Raw genomic sequence first — 26,302 nt, forward strand, 5'->3', positions numbered from 1 at the left:
GCTGCCCTTCCAAGTCCTAGTCTTCTGATTTTGTGACTGCAGTTACGTTCTGATTAATGTGTATGGAAGATCTTTCACTAATTCAGTGTCTTCAGCATTAGATTTACCATATAGCACCCCAAAACTTCCCAGGTAATACCGATCTATTTTACTTACGCCTCCTTCTGGATAGTCGTGACCCTAGTATGATCCATAAGGTGGCCAAATTCTGCTACATTGTGTGTAAAGTCCGCCCTCAATTGGTAAATGAAAATTTTACTGCTGCATAGATGATTTGATCTGGCATTTTTGTAACTGTAATTGCTTAAGTACTATTCATGCCCAGGTATGTACAATGTATATTTTAAATTATACTGATGCTGTTTTTATTTTATTTTTATTTTTTATACTGGTCAAAGACTGAATAAACTATATTACATTACATTACACCCCAAAACCTATATTCAATAGCAGTCTCAAAACTTTCCCCCAAAATATGTTGAAATACCACTAGTTTGCCAGTAGAGAATTTCAGCACCAGAGCATAAGGTCTGAAAGCTTGGCTCTTCATAGAATAATGTTTGTAATCATGTGAGCCCATCAGAGAAAAGTAATAATTTTAAATCACTGAGCATTTACAGTGATTTAAAAGCATTGCTAAAAACCACAAAATACAAAAATTAAATCACAATTAAGCAATCAGAAAAGATTAAAACCAGGTTAAAACATGTATGTGGGCTGTGCTATAAGTTCAGGTATATAGTCATTGGGCTCAAAAGAGGCCAGTTCAGCTGTATTTTTAAGATTTGTTTGAATGTGATGAATATTCCTATTAAGTAGATTCAATGGAATAAACAGAGGTTGAGTTAGTTGTGCCTTACTTGTCTCATTGATTTCAATGAATCTACTATGAGCATATTACATCTGGATCCAACCTAATGAAATTTAAAAGTGCTGGTCTTAGCTGCATTATGGCCAGTGGTACACAAGATGGTCTTACTGTATATACTCGACTATAAGTTGACCTCATGTGTAAGGGCAGGTTTTGAGGCCAAATTATGGATTTTGATATGACCCATGGATAAGTCAGGGGTAAACGTAGCAGCACATTACAAAGGATGTAAAGGAGGAAGCAAAGGAAAAGGATGCTAAAGATCTTTTTAAAAAAATTGACAAACATAATTGTTTGTGCTCATTCTAAAGGCTGGATGGATGAGACAGTAGAGGGGTTGATGCTTCTTTTAGGTGCTCTGAGAAGGGATTAATCTCCCACCTTTCACCGGGAGATGGTTCCTTTTATTTTATTTTATTTTTTTGGTAAGAGTTAAAGTACAGCATTAACATTCACCCGTGGATAAGTCAACCCAGGTTTTTGAGGTCAATTATTTTTACTAAAATTTCTAGAGTTATACATGAGTCTATAAACAGAGTTCCTTATTTGTGTATTTATTTACTTATTGCACTTATCAAATTTCTCTGGATAGTATATAGTCTGGTAAAAATATAAAATACCACAATCATACAATGAATAAAGAAACAGATATATAACCAGCAGGAGAGAATAAAAATATATCAGCATATAAAAGCAAATTAAAAGCAGTAAGTAGCAAAGAGTGCAAAGGGATAAAAGTGTTTTTTAAAAAAGAGTTCTTAAAATGTCTGGAGATCAAATTGTTTTTCAAACAGGTCAGACGTACAAAAGTGAGCTTCTGTTCAAAGTGTGTAAGAATATCAAAACATCAGGCATGGATTTTACAATTCTAGCCAGTCTTCTCACTAATGAGAAAAGTATTCATGGTTAATGTGAGAGTTTGAACTCTTTAAGAAGAAGAATATGCCTCTAGAAGCTAGATATCCAAGCAAAAGTTTTCATGGTTCTTTGACTTTAGTTCTTCTATAATTATAGTGAAATGGACTGAAACAAAAGTATAATTGTAACAATATTAAACTAGTATGATCAATGCTTTCAAGTGTTCAGTGAGCTAAAACAAGAATTGCATTTCATATGGCAGGTCTGAACTGTCATCTGTGAGTAAAAATGAATAAAATCCAAATAGACTTCTGATCTTCAGGAAGAAATTATTCATTAAACACCCATGCTTTTCAACTAGTGAATTAACAAAACTGTTGAGCAGCAAAAACCAAAACAAGAAAAGAAAAAAAAAAAAAAACAGATCAGAAGAAAAACCAAAAGGAAAACCCAAACAGAATTACCTTTTAATAAGTGATATGTTTAGTACACACGAACCCAAGGTGGTACAAGCAAGGGATAGAAAAGGGGTAGTAAACATCAAATTTTATTAACTATTTTTGATACAGAGACTATATCTTCTCAATATCAAACAGAATAATCTCTTAGGCTTAAACCATACATGCACAATGACTCCTTTAAATGTTTCTAAGGGATGAGTACATTTTAGTGAGATGTGGGCTAGAATTAATGCAGTTTGACACCACTTTGACTCTCATGGCTCCATTCTATGGCATCCTGGGATTTGTAATTTGTTGTGGTACCAGGGCTCTCTGACAGGCAAGGCTAAATAGCTCAGAAATCCCAGAAATCCATAGCACTGAGCCGTGGCAGTTAAAGCAGTGTCAGATAGCATGAATTCTGCAATGTACAGTAGATGCAGCCATAATCAAAGACAACACATCTCCATTAACATATATTCCTAAATCCAATCCAAATTTAGGCAAACGGCAAATCAGTTTTTCATTACTGAGTACCAGACTTGGATCATTCAACGCAAGTATCTGTATCTGTGTAAAATTGTGCCTGTTACTCACAGAAAAAAGAACATTTTCAAGGTAGATATCTCCTGTTGTATATCTAAGGCATTAACAAGGAAATTAACTACAAAACATACATTTTCTTAGAACCTCAGTGGAAAAAGAGGGAGAAAATATTCACTTTAATTGTAAGAAACTATAAGATTTAAGTCATTTTGCAATCTAAGCATCTGTAACACTAGTGTCAAAAGGAGCACAAGAGCTATTTATATATTCATTTATTGATTGTTTTTAAAACAGAATCAATAAATTGAAAGACATATCTCCAGTGTCAATACAAGAAAGAACATTAGCAAAGGCTGGATGCAAGAAATTACTTAGTGAAAAAGCCACTCAACATGGCTTTTGAAACAAGTTCTGACAATCATTTTTCTTTTTGAAAATCATTTATCCACAATAGGATTCTAAACCAGAGAAATGATGCTAGGCAATTTACAAAAGATTGCTTTTTTCATGAGTTATCTTCATGTTTTTGTTTGTGTTTACTTGTTGCCATTGCTATTTTTGTAACAGAAGTAAATTCCTTTTACCATTCACTCCATATCCTAGTGTGAGGTGCTAATCGCTAAAATCAATAGTCATAATATTCTGTGTTCATCTTTTGTTTGTGGCTCTTCTGGGGATTAGAAACTATTTGGGAGCCAGGTTTCAACATCAAGAGCAAGCCTAACCAAAATGCAAGCACATGAGTGGTGGAATGAGTATAAACAGCACCAATTGCTATCTGAGTCACTGAGTTGTATCACAGTAAACCACTGTAGAGTTTAGAAACATGAGATAAAATTCCCCCACCTGGACTGCTGTTATGAATTAGGGCTTGGATCAGGTTCATCATACCAATACAGGTTTGAAAATCATCAAGAAGAGACAAAAAAAATCTTAATTTACAGATATAACAGATAGAATTCAAAGACATTGCTGCATTAATCTGGAACATTAATATTCAAAGAGATCTTGTAGACTAACTGTGTGTGAATAACTGTGCGAACGAAGTTGTAGCGTAGGTTTTCATTGGCTTAGGCCTGATATGGACAGGTTGCTTACCTGTAACAGTATTTCTTCGAGTGGTTGGTCATCTGCGAATACATACAAATGGGTTTTACAGCACTGCGCAGGCGCAGTAAAACCCATTTGTATGATTTGCAGAGACCACGAAGAAGAAAGACAGTGACCAGGAATGCTGCCAGCACGCGCGCACACATGCTGATAAGAGCAGCTCAGCAAAGGAAACAAGGCTGGGCAGCCAACAGAGCTTATGAACAACAGCCCTGTCCTCTGAATAGGGTGAGCCACGAGCCAGTCCAGATTCAGGATTTCAGAAGTCACAAATCCAGTTCAGTCTGAGGTCGAGGATGCCATAGGGTTTGGTTGCCGAGTCCATTCTGAGGTTGTAGGTTCAAGAGCAGTCAAAGATCTAGAGAGCAAAGAGTCCAGGAAAGCCAGTCAGCAGCGTTCACTAAATAGAAAGCGCAATAATCTCTGACAAAGGGAGTCAGTGTTTCACATCTGTCTTAAAAGACAGAGCCGCTCCCTTATCACAGCTGTTGAGTGATTAATGCATGCTTCTCAGCTATCCTTCTCGACCTTCGCAGGCCCTCACTTTCTGCCCTCCTTTGGCTGAAGTTGAGAACTTCAATGCCTGGCTGTTGCTCTAGATCTCCTAGGCCTGGCACCTCTGCTGAAACAAGGCTAAGCTGCTGATTCAGAGTGTCCCCTGACAGAGACTCAACAACCCCAGATCTGGTAGGGCAGAACTAGGACCTGGCAAGGCAGGGCTGAGGTCTAGCACTCTCTCAGGTTCCTCCTCGTCATCCTCCGGGTCCTCCTCATTGCTGGTCCTGACAGACAGGCAGAAAGGAGCGCCAAGACACCACCCCTTTCTGCCCCACACGGAGGCCGCAGCAACCAAATGCTGTGGCCTCCGGGATCCCTAAAGGGCGCCAGTGTGGCACCATTGGTGCCCTCGCATGCACTGATGATGTCCACATGGTGCAGCACCATTTGGACGCTGCGCCATACATACACCATCATGGCAGCCCTCGGGAATGTGCGGTTGCTCCGCTTTCCCAAGCCCTAATTTTGGCCTTGGTAAAGTGACAGTCTGTACCAGGCCTTAGTCCAGGGGTAGGCAACCTTTTTGAGCCGGGGGCCAGGTTGCTGTCCCTCAGACAACTGGAGGGCCGAAGCCAAAAAATAAATAATTAAATAAGTTTTTTTTAATTAATTAAATAAATAAACCGGGACAAATGTAGGACAAAATTTTCAAATGGAGGACATGTTTTTTAAAAAATGGAGGACACGCAAAAAAAAATTGCTGATTTTTAAATTTAAAATTTAAAAAAATGTTAATATAAATGCATGTTTCAGAGGCTTCTATAGACAACTGCCCCCCTTGCCCGCCGCTTGCCCCCCCTTGCCCGCCGCTTGCCCCCCCTTGCCCACCTCCTCCTGATAGGCCAAAGGCCCCATGCCCCTCACATGAGAGGCCAAAGGCTCCGGCGGCAATCGGTGGCAGGACCGGGCTGGGGCCGGTCCCAAGGCCTTGCTGGGCCGCATCCGGCCCGCGGGCCACAGGTTGCCTACCCCTGCCTTAGTCTATTTCTTCAGATGTATGGAGTGAACTGTTTCCCAGGAAAGACTTTTATAATCAGACTAGCCATAGAAATGCAAGACTGGTGGGTATGGTGGTGCGGTGGCTAAGTTCATTTTTAACAATGGTTGTTGAGGGACAAAGGTGGGAGGTAAGATGTCTTGCCCAAGGCCAGGTTGGGTGGGAGTTTTGGAATGTGGTGCATGTGGGCTAGGAACCAGAAAGGAGATGTGATAAGCTGCCTAAGAGTGGCCTTGTGAGGCTGGAGAGTTAACCAGTGTCCCAGGAAGTCATTGGCGCGTTACAGACCGCCTGAAAGCGGCAGTCTGCCACCGCCAACGGTTACTGCGTCCAGGAACTGCAGTGGCCAAACCAGTTCCTGGACACAGCAAAAAATAAGCCCGAAAATGGCGCTTCTTTCTGTGCCTCAGAAGTGGTGCCGCGAGGCGCTAGTCACGTACTCGCGGTGTCATTTCCGTCGTGTGATGTCCGGACACTATGCGTCCATGACCTCAAGATGCGCCCCCATTTTCTACGTGCTCCATGTGTACTAGGGTTGAGGGGCATCTGTAATAGACGCCCCTTTCTAACCCTAATACACCCCTTCCTAACCCTAGTATGTGCAGAGCGCATACTTTTGGCGCGTGTGTAACGCGCCATTGTCTCTATTCAACCCACTGTTGAAAGACTGAAGTTTGTGGGTATATTTTAATTTAGCTGTTTTTCTTGCTTCATAGCTTTTTTGTTCAAGAACCACTGCCCTGAGGTCAGAAGCAGAATGCCCACAAGGACTGAAGTGTTCTGCAATTGGTTTTTTTGTATATCCATTTCTAACATCTGATTTAGGTCCATTTATCCTCTAGTGCAGAGACTGGTCTGTTTGCTCAATGTAGAATGCTGAAGGACATTGTGGACAGAGGATGGCATTTATCACATTAGTGAATGAGCAACTGATAGTGCCTCTAATGTTGAGATTATATCAGAGGGCTTGGCTGTAAACTATGGATTTGGTAGTATGTTCCAGGCAGAAAACAGAGGCACGTAAATATGTCTAGCGATTAGTATGTCTGCAATACATGAGGATGCAGCAGGTGTTTCTAGCAGAACCATATACAGTACAATCCCTTCAGCCAATGGATTCCATTCTTCCCCACAGCTCAGGTCGCTTTTACACAACACAGTGATAGTACTTTGCTGCCACTTTAACTGTCATGGCTCCATGGGGTTTGTACTTTCATGCAGTATTTAGAATCTTTTCAAGAGCTTTACTGCTTTACCAAACTACAAATCTCAGGAATCTTTAGGATAAAGCCATGGTTGATTCAGTGGCATCAAAGTACAGGACCTTTCCCTTATGCAGGGGATCCGTTCCAGAGCCCACCCCTCACCCTCGCATAAGGGAAAAAACACATATACTCAAGTCCTATTAGAAGTAATGGGGCTCGTGCCCACAGCGTGCCCCTTGCTTCTTCCGGGGCACGTCAGCATTTTTTCTGGTGCGGCTTCCAGCGTATGTATACTATAGTTGTGTAGTGTAAGGTCCCCTAAACAAATAGGACTTGTCTCAATACCCTCCATTCCCTAAGCTGGACTTCTCCTAGTCCCATATATCCAATTGTGCAAAAAATGTTGAAAGCAATTTGTGTGGACACTTTGAGAACGGGCAGTGCCACCTTCTTCTAAGCAACACAGCTCTCTGCCATGGGAATTATAGCCCTTGACATCCTACTGAGATATTAATATAGCCAAACATCCGGTCTGGTCTGTTAGCACAAAGTATTATGTTGGTACTTAATTGGGTGCCTGTGGCGCATTACAGATCACCCCTTTGGGGCGGCCTGTAGGTGCTCCTTTCCCCGCCAGATCGGGGCCTCACCTGCCAGAACGGCAGCCTCTGGGGCCCCGATCCACCGCTTTCCAGGCCACTTCCCCGCGGCCTGGAAAGGGGTGTCCTTGGGGCTTCAAGCCCCAAGGACACCCGGTGGCGGCGGGGAGGAGAAAGGGGCCACTCGGCCCCTTTCTCCCTTACGTCGCTGGCACAGCTGTCTAAAGGCTGCGCCAGCGACGCAAATCACAGGAGCTCCGTTTCAGAGCTCCTTCTAGCGCAGCAAAAAGGGCGCTCTATGTGCCCTCATGCGGCACAAAAACATCACGTCCGCGCCGCCTCATTTGGAGGCAGCGTATTTGTGACATCGTAATGGCAGCCCCCGTGTGGAACAGGCGGCACCATTTTGTACGGACTTGATCCGTACTAGGGTTAGAGGTGTCCGGAAGGGACGCCCCTTTCTAACCCTAGTACGGGCCCGGTCCATACTATTACGCCCATGCGGAATGGGCCTATGGTCCCATACAGACAGGCCAAAATAAAACTGCTTTGGGTCACTTTGGAGGTATGCTTTTTAAATGATGCATGCGTCCTAAGAGTCCAGAAGCTGCACCAAAGCTGCACTCCAGTCCTTAGGACTGGATCGTGGCTTTTGTGCATTTTCTAGACTCTTAGTACGCATGCATTATTTAAACAGCATACCTCCAAAGTGACCCGAAGCAGCTTTATTTTGGCCTGTCTGTATGGGGCCTATGTGACCTTTTAGAAGGACTCAGGTTACCTGAGCCTCTGATGAAACTCTCCCCATTTCTACTTGGAGCTGTAAATAGTGTTCCATGACCCAAAGGCATGGTCCACTTGAGAATGCCTCGACAATGTTAACAGCGCCAAACCACTCACTCTGGTTGCAAATGTCAGTTCGATACAGTTGTCAAAGCCAAGTTATTAAAATTAGTTCTTCTCTTGCTATGTTATTAAAATGAAAATGATAGCAATTGGAATTTCATGTTGGCAATGCGGGTTTGACTTTGCCTATTATGGCAATGATTGATTTCAAGGGCCAAGTTGTTAGAAGACAACTGGGTTGGCTAATGAAATAAAAAAATCCAGATGTGATTTCTGTTATATGAAGAAAGAAGGGACTTACTCATTGGTTTTGTCTCAGGATGTTCATGCTCATCCATCCCTGCAAGATTCAAGCTCTGTGGCAGACAAGCTACTGTATTAATTTAAGCTTTCTGTGCCATTTATAACCATGATTGCACATGGTTTCAGTCTTGCACAAAGGCGTCATGATTAAAGGAAGCTTCCCTCCATAGAAGATCAGAGGAATGAGGGGATGTGTCAATGAGAAGGCAATGAAAGTGAAGAGGGGCCACAAGTACTTCCCCCACCAAGAGGGAGTAACATGGGAGAGAAGCAACAAGTGAATGGAGCTTTTGTCAGTGCACATATGCATCTGCGCTAGTTTTTAATGTCATTAACATTGGAAAGTTTAAGTGAGAAACACATGTTGGAACAAGAAAGCAGCAAACTGAAAGATTACTGATTTAAATAATTTCAATTTAAATCAATCTATCCCACCAGCAATTTGCTAAATTTGAGAACTAGACTTTGTCAATAAGTATTGCTAATTTTTACCCCTTGGTAACTTGATAATTTATAAAGAATTTGAATGCTGGATGTAGTCCACAGCAGCCTATAGCAATTTCACATGGAGCAATGAAATCACATTGAATCAACCAGTTGGATTTAAAATGTGATCTACAATCACTTAAGCCCATTAGAAGATGGGTTTACATAATCATGCTATTCACAAGCAGTCAGATCTTTAAAAGCTCATATCAAGTGTAGAACCTATTAGTGTTTCCAACATATATAAAAACAAAATAGGAGAAGTGTTTGCTAACACTGACTATACTTACCTCATGAATAGATCCATTTATAGGACGAAAATACATTTATATTGTAGACATATAGTCAAATCAATGTTAATTTCAGAATAAGAGGTACTTGTCTAGTTTCTAATAATAATAATAATAATAATAATAATAATAATAATAATAATAATAAAGTTTTTATTTATTTTCCTGCCTCTCCAAAGATAGATATTGTTCCATACTATATTACTGCATGAATCAGGGTTGTTGTTTTGAACTGTGGTTTTAAATTTTCCAACCAAAAGACCTTTAATAGGTTTTTTGAATGAAAACACACACACCTGCATGGTTTATCATATTATATTTCATTTTGAAAGTGAATGTTAAAAAATACTTAACCATTTACATAAAAATGTCATTTTTCAAAATATTTAGGACATGACATTAGTGTGCAATATTAATGAAAGCATGTTTTGCTTGTAGTGTTCTTTCTTTCCAAATATTTCATTGTCCTGTGCTGTATTTTAAAAGCATGTGAAATGTACATGTCCACAAGTATCACATTTTCTTTCAGAAATAGATTTCAAAGGCTTTTTTTTTTTTGGGGGGGGGGGGGGGAAACCAATCCAGAAATACAGGTTGAATAGGTGTACACTGCCATCTAGACAAGGTTTTGAGAGCAGCAATTAAATTGAAAATAAATTACAATTATCATTACAATGAACTGCTATTTTAGAATACATTAAAATGGAGAAGGTTATCTTATATATTAGCTAAAATACAGTGTGTTGGAATGCAAATATAAAGCCATTTAGGAGGGGAAAATAAGTAGTTAATGTACAAAGTACCTTTTAAGCTCTGTATGCAAACAAAATTATAATGAATTCTACGATTCTATGAACATGAATAATTAACTAGATATCAGATCCAAAGAAGGACTTCTATTACACTTCCAAACATTGTAAAGCAGGGATAGTCAACTCAAGCCTTGGACTGTAACTCCCACATAGCTAATCCACTGACTGTGTTAGCTAGTGTTGATGGGGGTTACAGCCCAGCAATATCTGAAAAACCACGGTTGTTCATCTGTTGCACTGTGGGCGGAGGGCAGGGAGAGAAAAAGAATATTAATTAGATATGCTAATAAATACACTTTTTGCAACATAAAGGCAGATAATTGTTTATAATGAGAAGAAATAGACTTACTCCCTCTAGAAAGCAACCTTTAAGTATTTTGAACCCTTTGAACCCTACACATTCTGCTAATAGCATCTTCTAGTTCAAAATAGTTCACCTCAACTTACTACTATATCATCATGATTTTTACATCTGCATCGAACATAAAGCCAACAATAATGGCTCAATGAACAAGTATTTTGTGTGCATTTGCATACAGACTCTGTCCTGCCACTTTACCCCTCCTTTTTGCAGCCAATATAACAAATCAAGATTAAGATGTGTCCCACATCTCTGTACCAAGCATAAGGCTGCAGAATTCATGTATCAAGTTGCTTCTAGTCTATTCTTTGTTACCTCTCAACATGGAAGTTTAAAGACTTGTGGGGTCTACATCATATATTCCCTACTAGTTCATATCATCTACTCATCTTCTTTTCTTATTCCAAACAATTCTCTCCTAAAAACTTTTCCTTTCCAAACCAGTACCTTAAATATTCATCCGGTTCTTTAAGACCTTCTCCTTTTCTAAAATCCATCTCTTATACTGTTTGACTAAAGAGTTAGCTGGGGTTTTTTTTAATAGTGATAATGTACAGATAGTATAATTTTATTCCCTATCCTCTGTTTTGGCCCAGTTTCATTTTGATTTAATATTATTCAACTAACACTGGGGACTATGAGCGTTTCTAGTCTTTGACTATCGTAGCATTTACCATCACATGAAAAAAGAGACACTGTTATGCACACTGTTCTGTATAAGGTGGTCCCAAAAACTATTAAACACAAATTGTGTCAAATCGTACCTCATTTATCATTATCTCCCTAGTATACTATATATCTAATGTATAAGTCTAGAAATTTTACTTTAAAAATTGATCCAAAAAACCTAAGTCAACTTGTCCACAACAAGGAAAACCCTAACAACCTTTTTGTTGATGTTACCATTGATATTCAAGGGTAACCACAAAGCTTTGAATTTCCTAAAGTGATATTCTGAGCTGTACCCAGGTCAGTTCAAATTATCTCCCAATTACTTCCTAAACTGAATGGGGATAATCACCAGAACAAGGTTGAAAATCACACCCTCAGTGCAACCTCAATTTATATGCAGCAGAACTATAACAGGGACCAGCTTCCACATAGCAAAACAAGGGTGGGATGGGGTTGTGTAACTGTTTCAAATATTTCAAAGTATATTCATTAAGTCTGTAATTTATGAATATCCTCATTAAACATACCATTATTCACATAACTGAATCAGACTTGAGACAGCGGAGCTGTTCAGGAATAGTGTTTCTTTTAATATTTTATTATACTAATGGGTTGACAGGTTCTTTTATGACTTGTTTTACAATACAGGATTTTCTGTTTTACAGTAACTGTTTATGGCTGCTAATTATGCAAAGGGGTCTTAAAGGATACAATCACTGAGAGTTAATAGAAAAGATCTACTGTGAAATAATTGTAAACACAGACTTATCAATTAAGGCAAAAAACACAAACCAAAAGTCTATTGTAACAAACAGTAAGTTTATTAAGTATGCCCCAAAACTTAATATATATGGTAATATATTTAGAATTCTTTTATGTACAAAAGGGAAAGTTAATAACCAACTTTTTCTAGCAATCACTTGCCCATTCTTGATTCCACAGCTGGCAAATATTTTGAAACTTTGACAAACAGCCATGATGCGTGTTAAAAATAATGTTGTTGATAGCATTATCTCAAGTAGTTCTTTGCTTTTTTAAAAAAATAAAGTATGTCCTAATCGAATGTGCATGACGATAGACCGGAACTTCAGTTTATTCCTGTTTTTCTCCCTTTTCCTAGAACAGAAACAAAACATTACAATGTTTTATAGTTTCAAAATGTATCTCTCAACATTTAGTTCTGATTATTTTGCACACTTAATAGGAGAAAGCCCCAATGAATATAGCTGGATTCATTTACAAATATACAGAATTGACTTGTCTATTTTAGAGTGGGTAGTTTATATAACACAATAGTAGGGCAGACCATCAGCTCACAATACACTGAACCAAGTATCTCTTTTCAGGAATACACACTCAGAACTGGAAGACTGCTTAAGAGGGCAGTTTTGAATTAATCACGATCAGACTTCTGCAAAGCTGCCTGTTCTTCCTGCAGCTCTCCACATACAGGTCAAAGCTGAAAAATACAAACCAGCTTTACCCAGTGATGTCACCATTATACAAGCCTGGTCATCATTCTTATCCAAGATCCAAACCTGGATGGTTGCTATTTTCATGGAATTTAACAGCAGCATCTTTAACCCAGGAAGACGGTCCCCAAAATAACCTGGGTCCTGCTGGTCTACAAATCACCTCCTTCTCAGAGCAAAACAGAGATTTAAAAGTGTTAAAACAATTATGTTAAAACAAAGAAAAACAGTTCATAATTTTTTGTGGGTTTTTCGGGCTATATGGCCATGTTCAAGAAGAGTTTATTCCTGACGTTTCACCAGGATCTGTGGCTGGCATCTTCAGAGAATGCAGGCCTAGAAGAGAGCTGGATATATACACACAGACACACTGTGTGTGACCCTGGTCTGGAGGAATTCCATGTTAATCTGTGCATTGTTCTGTTGTTGATGGCAGGGCCTCAGGGTGGGAGGATATGCAAAGAGGATTAGTGTCTGCTAATTGGTGATCACTGTCTGCTGGGAAAGCCCCTGATCTTGGGTGGTTTCTCATTTGCATTTGCTGAGTCCTCAATTTTGCTATCCTTCAGGACTAGTAGCCAAACTTTATTCACTTTAAGGGTTTCTTCTTTCCGGTTGAAATTATCCAGATGTTTATGGATTTCAATGGCTTCCCTGTGCATTCTGACCTGATAAGTTGTTGGCATGGTCCAGAATTTCAGTTTTATCAAACAGTATTTCATGCCCAGGATGGTTTATAACATGTTCTGCTACTGCTGATTTTTCTGGCTGACACTGCAAACTGGCAGATGCCGCGTATAACATGGGCACACTGTATATAAATTCTATGCCCCCCTCCCAAAAAAGCCCTTGCTTTTGACTTTTTATATAAGGGTCATTATTTTACTAGGCTATTGTATTTAATGGGACGGATTTTGGTATCTATGGGGGGGGGGTCCTGGAGCCAAACCCCAGGGTTACCAAGGGCCCACTGTAGTTACATATGACTTCAAAACAGAAAATATTTCTAAACTGAGGAGATGTGAGGGAGAGAATAGGTTGGCCCAGCTCCATCAGGGCTAGCCTGAAGAAAGAGGCTCCACCCTCCTTAACTGTCATCCTTCGGCCTATGACGGAGAGAATAGGCTGGCCCAGCTCCACCAGGGCTAGCCTGAAGAACGAGGCTCCACCCTCCTTAACTGTCATCCTTCGGCCTATGGGGGAGATAATAGGCTGGCCCAGCTCCACCAGGGCTAGCCTGAAAAACGAGGCTCCACCCTCCTTAACTGTCATCTTTCGGCCTGTGAGGGAGAGAATAGGCTGGCCCAGCTCCACCAGGGCTAGCCTGAAGAACGAGGCTCCACCCTCCTTAACTGTCATCCTTCGGTCTGAGAGAGAGAGAGTAGGCTGGCCCAGCTCCACCAGGGCTAGCCTGAAAAATGAGGCTCCACCCTCTTTAACTGTCATCCTTCGGCCTATGATGGAGAGAGTAGGCTGGCCCAGCTCCACCAGGGCTAGCCTGAAGAACGAGGCTCCTCCCTCCATAACTGTCATCCTTCGGCCTATGACGGAGAGAATAGGCTGGCCTAGCTCCACCAGGGCTAGCCTGAAGAACGAGGCTCCACCCTCCTTAACTGTCATCCTTCAGCCTATGACGGAGAGAGTAGGCTGGCCCAGCTCCACCAGGGCTAGCCTGAAGAACGAGGCTCCTCCCTCCTTAACTGTCATCCTTCGGCCTATGACGGAGAGAATAGGCTGGCCCAGCTCCACCAGGGCTAGCCTGAAGAAAGAGGCTCCTCCCTCCTTAACTGTCATCTTTCGGATTATAAGGGGGAGAATAGGCTGGCCCAGTTCCACCAGGGCTAGCCTGGAGAAAGAGGCTCCTCCCTCCTTAACTGTCATCCTTCGGCCTATGGGGGAGATAATAGGCTGGCCCAGCTCCACCAGGGCTAGCCTGGAGAAAGAGGCTCCTCCCTCCTTAACTGTCATCCTTTGGCCTATGAGGGAGAGAATAGGCTGGCCCAGCTCCATCAGGGCTAGCCTGGAAGAAGAGACTCCTCCCTCCATAACTGTCATCCTTCGGCCTGTGAAGGAGTGAATACGCTGGCTCAGCTCCATCAGGGCTAGCCTGAAAAAAGAGGCTCCTCCCTCCTTAACTGGATTTGAATTGTATATTGTAATTAATGTAATGTGGTTTTAATTTTATGTTGTTTTAATCATTTTACTATGTACACCGCTTTGATCACTGCGGAAAAGCAGTATAGAAATAAATTTTATTATTATTTTATTTATTTTTTTATTAACTCATCTTTCGGCCTGTGAAGGAGAAAATAGGCTGGCCCAGCTCCACCAGGGCTAGCCTGAAGAAAGAGGCTCCTCCCTCCTTAACTGTCATCCTTCAGCCTGTGAGGGAGAGAATAGGCTGGCCCAGCTCCACCAGGGCTAGCCTGAAGAAAGAGGCTCCTCCCTCCTTAACCGTCATCTTTCGGCCTGTGAGGGAGAGAATAGGCTGGCCCAGCTCCACCAGGGCTAGCCTGAAGAAAGAGGCTCCTCCCTCCATAACTGTCGTCTTTTGGCCTGTGAGGGAGAGAATAGGCTGGCCCAGCTCCATCAAGGTTAGCCTGAAGAAGAAGAGCCCTCCCTCCAGTCCATCTGCCTTGGTCCAGGCCTCAGAAGGAGAGAAGAATGCTGGACCTGATCCCTGCCTTACCATTCCCTTCTCCTTTTTGTTCCGTGTCTTTTAGATTGTAAGCCTGAGGGCAGGGAACCATCTATTATCCCCTCTGTTGTAAACCGCTCAGATTTCCAGTGATTGGGCGGTATATAAATAAATCCTATTATTATTATTATTATTATTATTATTAAAGGGAAGTTGGGAAAAAAGGTCAAAAGGGTTGAATTTCTTCAGAATGCTCAAGGTTAGATTTAACGTTAACAAGCAGTGTCAAGTAAACTATCCTAACCTTCTAGGGCAGCAGTTCTTAAGATGTAATCCATGGACCCTATGGGGCCATGATGTCCTCAAAGCGGGCCCACGGAGGTTTGAAGAAATGTTATGAGCTTTACAGTTAAAATAGAAAGATTAAGGTTAAAATGTTTGTTTCTCTTTAACATATTAAAAATGATGAAACATGATTAAAGGTATATAGATATGCATGGTGTAGAGAGAGCAGACAGAGAAAATTTCTTCTATCTCTCTCATATAATACTATAAGCCAGTTTTGTCCACCAAAACTAAGTGTGACTGTAAATAGATAAAAGAAGCCAGATCTTCATAAAAGATATAATTAAGCACTGAACTTTGCTACCACAAAATATAGTGATAATCATTCATTTGTATGGCTTTTTAAAGAGGTAAATTCATGAAGGATAAGGCTATCAATCAGTGTTCTTACATATTACCTTCAGTATCAGAACCAGTGGTAGAATCCAGAAGGGTGAATTTAAAACATCAGCTTCCACTATGTTCAAATGTACATTTTATATTTCTACTACTTTATTGTATTTCAAACTGCCTTTCACCTCCCAGAGACTACCTTCTCTGAATGCTCCACTAGCTTTCACAATGTGCTTCTATCAACGATTCACACCCTTCACCAATCACTTGCTTTTAATTTTGAAGTGGTTGCATCCAGATGCTTTGTGGGCTCCAATAGCCCTACTTCCTTTTCAATTTCCTAACTCTTTGCTGTGAGTCACAAATCTACACTTTTGCCACCCTCCCTTTTCCACACATCTAGGATGAACAGCTGCTTTCCATTAATTGTTGTGATCTTAAACTGGACACCAACACGCCATATACTGTTCTATATAAAGGGAAAATGCCAGCCAGAGAAGCTGGCGAAATGTCAGGAATAAACTCTTTTAGAACATGGCCACATAGCCCGAAAAACCCACAAAAAACTACAGAGGGAAGAGTTGGAGAGTAGCTGGAAAAGCTGGACGTAACCTTGCTTTTGTCATCAGCAAAACAACATGCCCAGGATGGAAGCGAATTAATGCAGGATTTGAAAACATGCAGCAACAGAAGGTAGTTTAAATTTAATAAAACACATGATAGTTTAAATGAAAACAGTACTGCCTTTTGAAACATCACCATTTTTTTGTTTGGATTCCCCCTGTATGCCTCTGTCAACTGGTTTCTGGCAAACAAGAGCTGCTGCATTTGTGCTTTGCTTATATGCTTCCCATATGTTACTGGTTAGCCACTGTATGAACGGGATGTCATCTGGATGGGCCTTCAGTCCAATTATCATCTTATATTCACAGGGCTGTATCATGTCCTCATACAATTTCTCACCATTATTCTAAAATACTAATGACTTTTTTCCATTAAGTCATAAAACTAACCTATTATCTGGTCAAGACAACACAGTAAAATAATGAGGAGAGAGCACAATTTGCCCCTATTTTTGTACAGTTATGTATCATGTAGGAAGTCTCACATTCAAAGAAGTCCTGATGTCTCTGATCTATCTAGAAAGAATTTGATCATTCTATCCATGTGCTAAGTGTGAACAGCAAAGTCAAACAATCAGCCGTTCCTAGCAGCCTCCCACAAGTATTGAATGGATTCTAACAGCAGCTTTAGCATATTTTGGAAACATTATAAAACTTTTTTTATTTGCAGTGCTTTTCAGAAGCCAAGAATAAGCTTTTAATATAAGGGGGAGGGTTGCTTATTTTGCTTGGTCTGATTTTACAGGGGGTTTTCTGTGTATTTTTAAACTGTCTCCCAAGCCCTGAAGACATGGGGGTTAACAGCTAAATAAATACTTAAAAGACATAAATTATAACTGAATCTATAAAACTTCATTCTATCACATATAACTACAGTAGTTCGGTTGGTACATTTAATTTTGGGATAGTGTGGGCCTCGTTTTGTTAATTACATAGATGGTACTTTTTAAAATAAAAAAAAAACAGGAACAAAGACCTGCACAAACTATACAAAGCATTTCTGCAAGTGGGAAAATAATGTCTGGATTTTCTTACTCCTATCTCTGTTCACAACACCCAGCACCGTCATACCATTTTTGTTTCAGAGCTGTAGACATTTATTACATACTAGGTGGAATGTTTATATATCTGTGAGCCCTTTTCAGCAATAACTGCTTTCTTATTATAATCTATTTTGGTTTAAAGAAATACAGCAGCTACTTTAATATTATTTAAAGTAGTATATCTTTATATACAGCTCTAATGTGAGCTTCTCAGACTATGAAAACAACTCAAAAGGCTAGTTTTAAGTATGAATTCTAGACAAACAGCCACATATATCATGAAAATTATAAGAAACAATAAGCTGGCTGAGAGATTTTTATGCTTTCAAAAAGTCACTTTTGGAAACAAACTACTTCTGTGTACACATTTGAGAAGGCTGTTTTTAAGCATGCAAAAAAGCAAACATAGAAGATTGATCAAATACTTCTGTCATATGTGAACCCAGCAGAACCTTATAGACTCTTACAGAAACTGGTTCAAAAGCTCTTCATGTGAGAATCATGTCTTTCAAACATAACAGATAGGCTTTCAACTTTTTAATCCCACTGCTCTGAAAATATGAGGAGGATGTGTCCAAAGCTTCCCTTTGAATTATGGTATACTGCATTTTAGAAAGCACAACTATAAAAAAAAATAGGGAGAAAGTATTTCTCAGGAATCCAGCTGCACTGGATTTGTGGCTGCTGAAATCTCATATGAAAAGCCAATGGGAAATAGCAGCTTGACTCAAACCACTGTTCAGAATGAAGCCTGATGGGTGGTCTTACATCCTATATATATCCTATCACACTTAAATTGTACTACATATAAACTGGTGGGATGAAGTTCTCTAGATGGGACACATGGTTTTCACAATAATTACTAAGATTCTGCTACCCTTGTGTTTTATTATTTATTTATTTAGAATACAATGGGCCCTTGTTATTCACTGAAGTTTGGCTTCAGGATCCCTTCTAGATACCAAAATCCATGGATGCTCAAGTCCCATTAAATACAATGGCATTATAAAATGGTTTCCTTTATATAAAATGACAAAATCAAGGTTTGCTTTTTGGAATTTATATATATTTTTAAGTATTTTGAAACCGTGGATCGTTGAATCCATGGATAGGGAATCTGTGGATACGGAGGGTATACTATATTTATACTCTTCAGCCACAAAGACGATTAGAGCTTTTACATTTATTGCAACTGCATTATTATAGATTTCAATTACAGTCGGCCCTTCTTATGCATGGATTTTTTATACACGGATTCAAGCATACACGGTTTGAAAATGTTGAAAAAAAGTGTAAATTTCAAATATCAAATGTTGATTTTCCATTTTTTTAAGGGACACCATTTTGCTATGTCATTATATTTAATGAGACTTGAGCATACACGGATTTTGTTATACACAGGGGATCTTGGAACCAAACCCCAGCGTATAACAAGGGTCCACTGTACTAATGAAATTACTATTTTTGTATTTATGTCCTTAGGACTGGCCATTAATGATAAATAAAACAACAGAATGTCTGTTTAAATATATGAATGCCATTCTTGAAAAAAGTGGGTTTTTGTTTCTACCCAGGCTTAAAGAATGAATGGCAGGACATAAGAAATTATAAATTGAGAAGCACTGGCTAATCTTACCTTCTAGATTTGTGTTAAGATTAGAAGAGGATAGCCCCATGTAAGCAGTCTGGAAAAGGTAGGTGGGTGTGATAATGCAGGGTGCCAATCACAAAGGTAACTGCATGAGCATTAGTGTAAAATACAGCTAATGAAGGTGTCCCATCTCACAGCAGAAAAGTAAGAAACTGACAAGTTCTCTAACGTAATACATGGGCATGAAATATATGCATGCCATCTTCAGGTCATTTTATTTTCCATTCTAAATAGATTTAAACAAATCACTTACTGAAGATTTGAATAATTATAAAATTCCTCTTTCACATTTCCAACTGGGAAAAATTACCAGCGGAATTTTTTTAGTAGTACAACAGCCGATGGTAAATGATATTTGCTAAGATTTTACTTTAAAATGTTTAAGGCTTTTTTTTACTCACCTGCATGATCAATAATTAATCATTTTCCGAAGTGCATCATAACATTTCCATTTGTCTGGAATATAGAATGGCTCAAAAATGTGAGGAAATGGAGTGTCGTAACCACACACTCGTGAAATAGGAGCCTCTAGATTCAAGAAACATTCCTCCTGTTAATTAAAAGAGAGAGAACAGAGAGAAGGCGAGTAATAGCAATAGGTTCAAAGGCCAACCTTCACATGTTAATATCCTTTAATGTATTTCTGATTATTAAGTAAAAGAGGAGGGTGGCAGTTGCTATCTTGCTCAACCTGTAAGTTTCTTGAGTACATTTGAATAATTTTTCTTGGAAAGAGGATGTGGGAACAGATAAAGATCATGTCTAACCTCTCTTCCAACAGATTTCACTTAGTACTGCTAAACAAACAGCCCTTACTGTCAGGAAGTTCCTCCTAATGTTGAGGTGGAATCTCTTTTCCTGTAGCTTGCACCCATTGTTCCAGGTCCTTTTCTCTGGAGCAGCAGAAAAACAAGCTTGTTCCCTCCTCAATATGACATCCCTTCAAATATTTAAACAGGGCTATCACATCACCTCTTAACCTTTTCTTCACCAGGCTAAATATCCCCAGGATCAGTGATGGCGAACCTATGGCACACGTGCCAGAGGTGGCACTCAGAGCCCTCTCTGTGGACACATGTGCCGTCACCCCAGCACAGCGTTTGCCAGAGTTTGTTACTGGAAAGCCAGAGGGACATGGCACTTTGCAATAAATAAGTGGGTTTGGGGTTGCAATTTGGGCACTCGGCCTCGAAAAGGTTCACCATCACTGCCCAGGATGTTTGTTCACAACAGTCTCAATGGATGCAATTTGGCCCTTTCATGTCCATTAATAATGGATTCTTTTTCATTTGTACAGCCTGAAGGTGTGGAGAAGGAAGAGCTACCACATGTGTGCTGGACTCTTGCCCTTCATAGCTCATTAAACAGGCCAGAGGAAGACTGGGTGATTGGGTGAAGAGGCTAGTCAAGGCTGCCTTACACAAAGGCAGAATGCCAGCTTGTCTAAAGGAGATATCTGTAAAACCTCAATTGAAACAAAGAAAAAATCCATTATTCCATCTACTTGTATATGGATAATTGTCAGCCAGTGTCCAACATCCCATTTTTTGGCAACAAGGCCAGGAGTGCTTTTGCACACTTAAAGCTTGTTGGCCAATTGTCCTGTTCCTGTTGGCTCATGATCTGGCTACAGTGGTACATGAATTAGTTACAACCTGTCTGGATTGTTGTAAAATGCTCTACCTGGGTCTGAAGAGGGTTTGAAAACTTCAGCTGCTACAAAGAGCTGAATCCAGACTGTTAAATGGGACAGGACACAGGAACTATGCAATTCCCCTGTTACAAAAGCTCCACTGGATGCCAGTCTGTTTCTGGGGGGAAAAGTCAAAGGGTTGGAGATGACCTATAGTCCTATATGGCTTAGGTCCAAATTATCTGACAGACCATCGCGGGATACAGACCACCCAAAAAGGGCGGTCTATCCACGCCTTTTTTTGCTGCATGAAGAAGCCGTAGAAGACAAACCGCACAGCTCCCTCGCGCAGCAAAAAGAACCTGCAAAAAGCCAATGATGCCGGGTCGTGTGGATGCTATGCATCCGTCACATAAAATTGGCAGTGCCTGTGTACAGGGTGCCACAATTTTGACACCCTTGTCACGTGCTAGGGGTGAGGCACATATGGGCGGTGCGCCCTTGGCCAACCCCTAGCACATGACGAGAGTGCACTTTAGGCCCGTCTAGATCAGGCCATAAGCCTGTCCGTGCCATGAGATCCTCAGGACAGAGCCTTCTCTTAGCCCTGCCACCTTCACAGAAATGATGGGGATGCAAGTCAATGCCTTCTTGGTGACTGTCCTAATGCTCTGCAACTCCATTCCCAGGGAGGTCAGAGTGCCTCCCCCTAATGTAGTCTTTCTGTCAGCAAGCAAAGGCCATTAAAAAAAAATGACAGGCTTTTAGGACTTAAGCTTTTTGAAGAGAGGACTTTAGAAGCTCTTTTCACTCAATAGGTCTTTAACTGTATATTTAACTACAATTTATCCCCTTTAGGTATATGTTTTAAATTATTTAATTAAATTATTTAAAACTTGCTTCAATAATTGCCTTCTTACTGCTGAGAATAGGTCTATCAGTGGCCAGCTGGGAAGTTTTTAACACTGTGTTGGAACACACAGTGAGAAATTTAAAACGGTGCCTCACAGCTGTGCCATAGGGACAAAGGATGCCTAAATAATACATCAGTATTAGTCAGCTCTGCCAAAGCGGTGGACCTTTGGCAATTACCTCATGGTGCCATGCATGCAAACAATTTCAGCCTAAGATAATGCCTTTCTGAGTTTTAAAAATGTTCTTAAATTTAGCATGAATCCAATGCTTTAAATACAGATTAAGTTAGGATTATACTTTTACAAGTTATTTTTACCAACACTTTCCCTTTCAAACAGACAAAAGCAACTTCTAATATTATGCATTGGTTCCAGATTTTCCTTCAATTACTCTCTTCGCAATTAATAAACCTATTCAGTAAGATGTTATTCATCTGCTTAAATTTTTATTTTCTTTTAATCAGAGTATCAGTCTGAAACTCAGCTGACAAAGTATGATAAAATTACAAAGAAAGATGCTACTTGGAATTTTATAAGAAGGGGGAGGATAGGATTTATAGAAGAAGGTATGTGTACAATTTATAATGTACGCTTCTTATATCCATGTTGAATCCTTATTTAGATTATTTGACTTGCTTGATTTGTATGATTGGTATGATTTGTAACAGGTGATTTTAACTAATAAAACTTTTCTTTAAAAAAAGCAATTTTAAATGATATAATGAAAATTAAATGAGTTAAATGCAACATCACTGCCCTTCCCTCCTTTAGATTACATCCCAGAACACTTTACTTTTTTCTCCTCAATATTTCTTAGAAATGCTGCAATGTCTAGTTTATGTCTTTCAGTAATGTACTATATTATGTTTTTGTACATTTGTGCAAGATGTGAATTTGTTTTTAACATTGATTATAAAAATGGTTCCTTTGCTCCACAGGACTTCCATCTTATCCTCCTAGGCAAAATAGAAAAAAAATACTCTCAGAAAGAATAGCAGTTGATCAAATCAGATGAAACAGATTTAATGCTCAGTGGGATAGAGCTATAAAAATTGTAAAGAGACATTCCCACTTATTCTAGCTTTAGCAGAAATGTGTGCCTGTCTCTCCTGATTATCAGCATTAAAAGCACACAAATGCAACAAGGGTACATGGAAGAAATATCCTACTACTGCATTAGCTAGAAATGATATGATAGTCAAAACTCACTCATCTCACCATGCGAGATCCAGAAAGATTCCTTCCACTGACAGAATTCCAATCCAGCTAAAGGGAGGGCAGAAACTTTTATTTCATGTTCTGTAAATCCCCAACACTTAGCTTTTCAGGAAGCATAACTGCTAGTGGGAGAAGTTAAAACTGCCTTCTCTAGCATTTCCACTAACAACACCTCCTGTAACTGAATCTGGATCTAACCAATATCAACTGTTCTTATACTATATGTGTTCAGAGACTACGGAACATGAACAAAAACACTGAGGTTAGGATGAACCTCTCCAATAAAATGTTGCCCAAAATCAGGTCCACAATACTCTAGAGTACAGTTGGCCCTTGGAATCCCTCTGTACAGTGTCAACCACCACAGCTTGAAAATATTATATAAAAAAACCCCTACCACAACACAAACCTTGATTTTGCCATTTTATATAAGGGACACTAATTTACACCCCCATTGTGTATCCTGAGCATAAATAGATTTTGGTGTCTAAGGAGTTGGGGGGAGGTCCTGGAACCAAACCCAATACCAAGGGTTCACTGTACAACAGAAGATGTTTTCATAAACTGTATTTCTAATTCACCTAAAGGTCTGTTTATTCCCCCAATTTTCATCCAATTAACTGTTGAAAGAGTAATCAACCATAAGTGATCTCTCATGTTTTAGAGACTAGAACAGCTCTATATTGATATCTTTTGACGGTTTACACAGATGCTATGACAGGTTTGTCAACTTCAAATAACCTCACAGAGAGCAGCACAAAGATTTTATATATTTTCACATGCATTTTAAACTGAAAAGTATTTTCAGGAAAATTCAGCTTTTTACATGAAAAAAGACATAACCCCACAGAAAGCAGCATAAAGATTTTATATATTTTCACATGCATTTTAAACTGAAAGGCACTTGTAGGAAAACCCAGCTTTTTATATGACCAAATGCATGGCATTGTAACATTCACATTTCTTAAACGAAATGTGATACTAGCCTCTTTTTAATAATACACCATTCAGTGCTAGCCACCCAAGGGACCTTCCAGGAATTAATTGCAGAAACTTGGTCTTGTAGATAGCTCCTTTGTGTGACAATGCTGAACAGTAAAAGTTTGACTGCATTTGGATGAGCAGCCAATCTTTAAATACTTTAGGATTCATACATTTCAGCTTTCCAATAAAAGCACGGCGCTCTCAAATTATTTTCTTTTTTCAAGATCACCATCTGAGTTGTCCTTGGACTCTCATATATGCAAGCTGTTTCTTGTATACCTTTTGGACTACATGGATGTTACAGTTCAGCTGTGCTGCTGCAATGAATCATAAAAGTTTCTACTTAAACATTAACATCATTTAAAGTAAAATGAAACAATAAAAATAATGTTCAGTTATATCTGAATTTTTACAGTAAGTTTTAAATAGCTCTCATATCAACTACATCATCTTCATTTATTTATGTTATTGGTTAATTCAAATTCTTTTTGAATCGGACACACTTTATTTCATGAACGTGATATTTAATGATTGGTACGTAATATACCAAATATATTAGTTAGCAATTCATATTTAGATTACATTATGTTTTATAGTATAGTATCTTGCTATATATTATTTTAGATGATATGAAAGTGCAAATGAAACAAAACTAAGAATCTTTATGATTTATTTAAAGAAAACATTGGTACAATTTTTATTATATTTTAATGTCTTTAACAATAGATTCCCACTCTCTCACATCAAAAGTTTATGCCAGCTAGATTTTTACTCATTATAACTGAACAAGGAATATCATTATATCATTCATTATCAATGCTATGGTCATTTTTTCTTTCCCTAAAAAAGGTTTCATAGATCAATTTACTGAATTTTCAATGGTATTGGTAAAATAGTTTCCATGCAAACACATTTTAAAATGTAAAATTATGTTCTTGCTAAACTTGATAATCACATGCTAAGTTTTAGAAACAGGAAAAAACATATTTTTAAAAAAGTTCTGTTTGCTAACTACCTAAAATATGGTAACGAACTGCAAAAAAAAAAAAAGTGCTAGAGTAACTAGCTTTGTTGTTGTGTGCCTTCAAGGCATTTCCAATGTATGGAGACCCTAAAGCGAACCTATCATGGGGTTTTCTTGGCAAGATTTATTCAGAGGATGTTTGCCATTGCTTTCCCCAGAGGCTGAGTGCATGTGATTTGCTTACTGGGAGTTATTTATACTAGTAGTATTTAAGTTAAATTGTAGTCTATTTAAAAATGTCTAAATAGTGATTACATTGTATTCCCATTAAATATATCTAAATACTTGTCCAATCATGTTTATCTGGTATTACATTTAATTTAAATATTTCTAACATGCTGTAAATAAAGCCTAATAATTTTTAAATACTAAAAATTATGTGGTTAATACATGTTAAGTATGATCATGTGAAAACAATTAATTAAAGATACATTAGCATCTCATTTGTCATATATCTGTAACTATTAGACAGATTTCAGAAAAATGTGCTAGAAGAAAAAGAAAGGAATATGATTTAATTATTAAGCAAAGAAATAAGGAAAACCTATGCATGAACAATTAGTACTGGGATTCAATTTTGTTCAGCATGCTGAAATCTAAAGGTTTCCTTTTTCTTTTTTTCATAATTTAAAAGATAAATACAATTCTATGCTGGAATCTGTTCTCTGTATTATACACATTCCATCACAATGAAAATCAATCAGACTACATATGTTGAACCAAATGCCTGAATTCCATCTCAACATACCCTAGTTTTCAAGTAAAATGCTTTCTGCAATGCCTCGATACAATGCTTTGGAAAGAGTTATTTTGGAAACTTGCTTTCAAAGCTGAAATCCTGAAGGCCACAATCAAGTGCATCAGTTAGTGCAGCCATCTCCTAAGAGGCAACACAGAGGCAAGAAAACCTTTCAACCAGACATCAAGATAGGCAGCACTATAATCATTAATTAAGTTCTGTTCTTTTTACCCAAAGGACATAGCTGACTATATTTCAGATAGTAACAAGGAAAATTAAACTAGCTAAAAATGGACGGCTAAACGAAAAACAATAAAAAGTGTAGCTATTTTCCCTGTAAATGCACGATCGTTATCTTATTCACAGCTACAAAATAATCAGAGCACTATTGTATAATAATTCTTACAATCCCAAATTTATGACAAAGCAGTAAATCAATAAGCAACAGCATATTAATGTAGCATGACATAGATCAAAAGGAGCTACTAACCAAATCAGAGCCAAAAAACTGTCATGTATAAGTCCTGGAAAAATCACAGCTGCCAAAAGGTCTTATTATGAAACAAAATACAAAAATAACAGTTGTGCAGCTGACACATTTCTTTACAACATGCCTGCATATTAGCACACACAGGATAATAAAAGTTTGTTTATCTAACTTGCTTTATATTACTACCGATCAGTTTTCAAATAAATTGTAGCCACATATAACATTCTTCACTATGGTTTAA

General features: G+C 38.9%; 1 protein-coding gene across 3 annotated transcripts in view; it reads right to left on the bottom strand.

Moving 5' to 3' along the window:
* Positions 1 to 11,752: 11,752 nt before the first annotated feature.
* BCKDHB (branched chain keto acid dehydrogenase E1 subunit beta) overlaps positions 11,753 to 26,302 on the bottom strand; it is a 62,127-nt gene continuing 47,577 nt past the window's right edge. Inside the window, exons 10-12 of one of the 3 annotated variants that reach the window (XR_016281785.1) lie at positions 19,461 to 19,609; positions 12,272 to 12,413; positions 11,753 to 12,070 (exon numbers count right to left, since the gene is read on the bottom strand). Coding sequence is in view for 2 of the 3 variants with exons in the window: in XM_089530858.1 (XP_089386984.1) it covers positions 19,469 to 19,609 (141 nt within the window). In the remaining variant the exon portion in view is untranslated. Of the gene's footprint in view, positions 12,071 to 12,271; positions 12,414 to 19,460; positions 24,126 to 26,302 lie in introns of those variants that run through there. The other 2 variants (XM_089530858.1, XM_089530859.1) reach the window with 2 other exon arrangements.

The sequence above is a fragment of the Sceloporus occidentalis genome, unplaced genomic scaffold (assembly GCF_023333645.1).
Source record: "Sceloporus occidentalis isolate IW3139 unplaced genomic scaffold, rSceOcc1.0.p SCAF_6, whole genome shotgun sequence".
NCBI classification, from domain to species: Eukaryota; Metazoa; Chordata; class Lepidosauria; order Squamata; family Phrynosomatidae; genus Sceloporus; species Sceloporus occidentalis.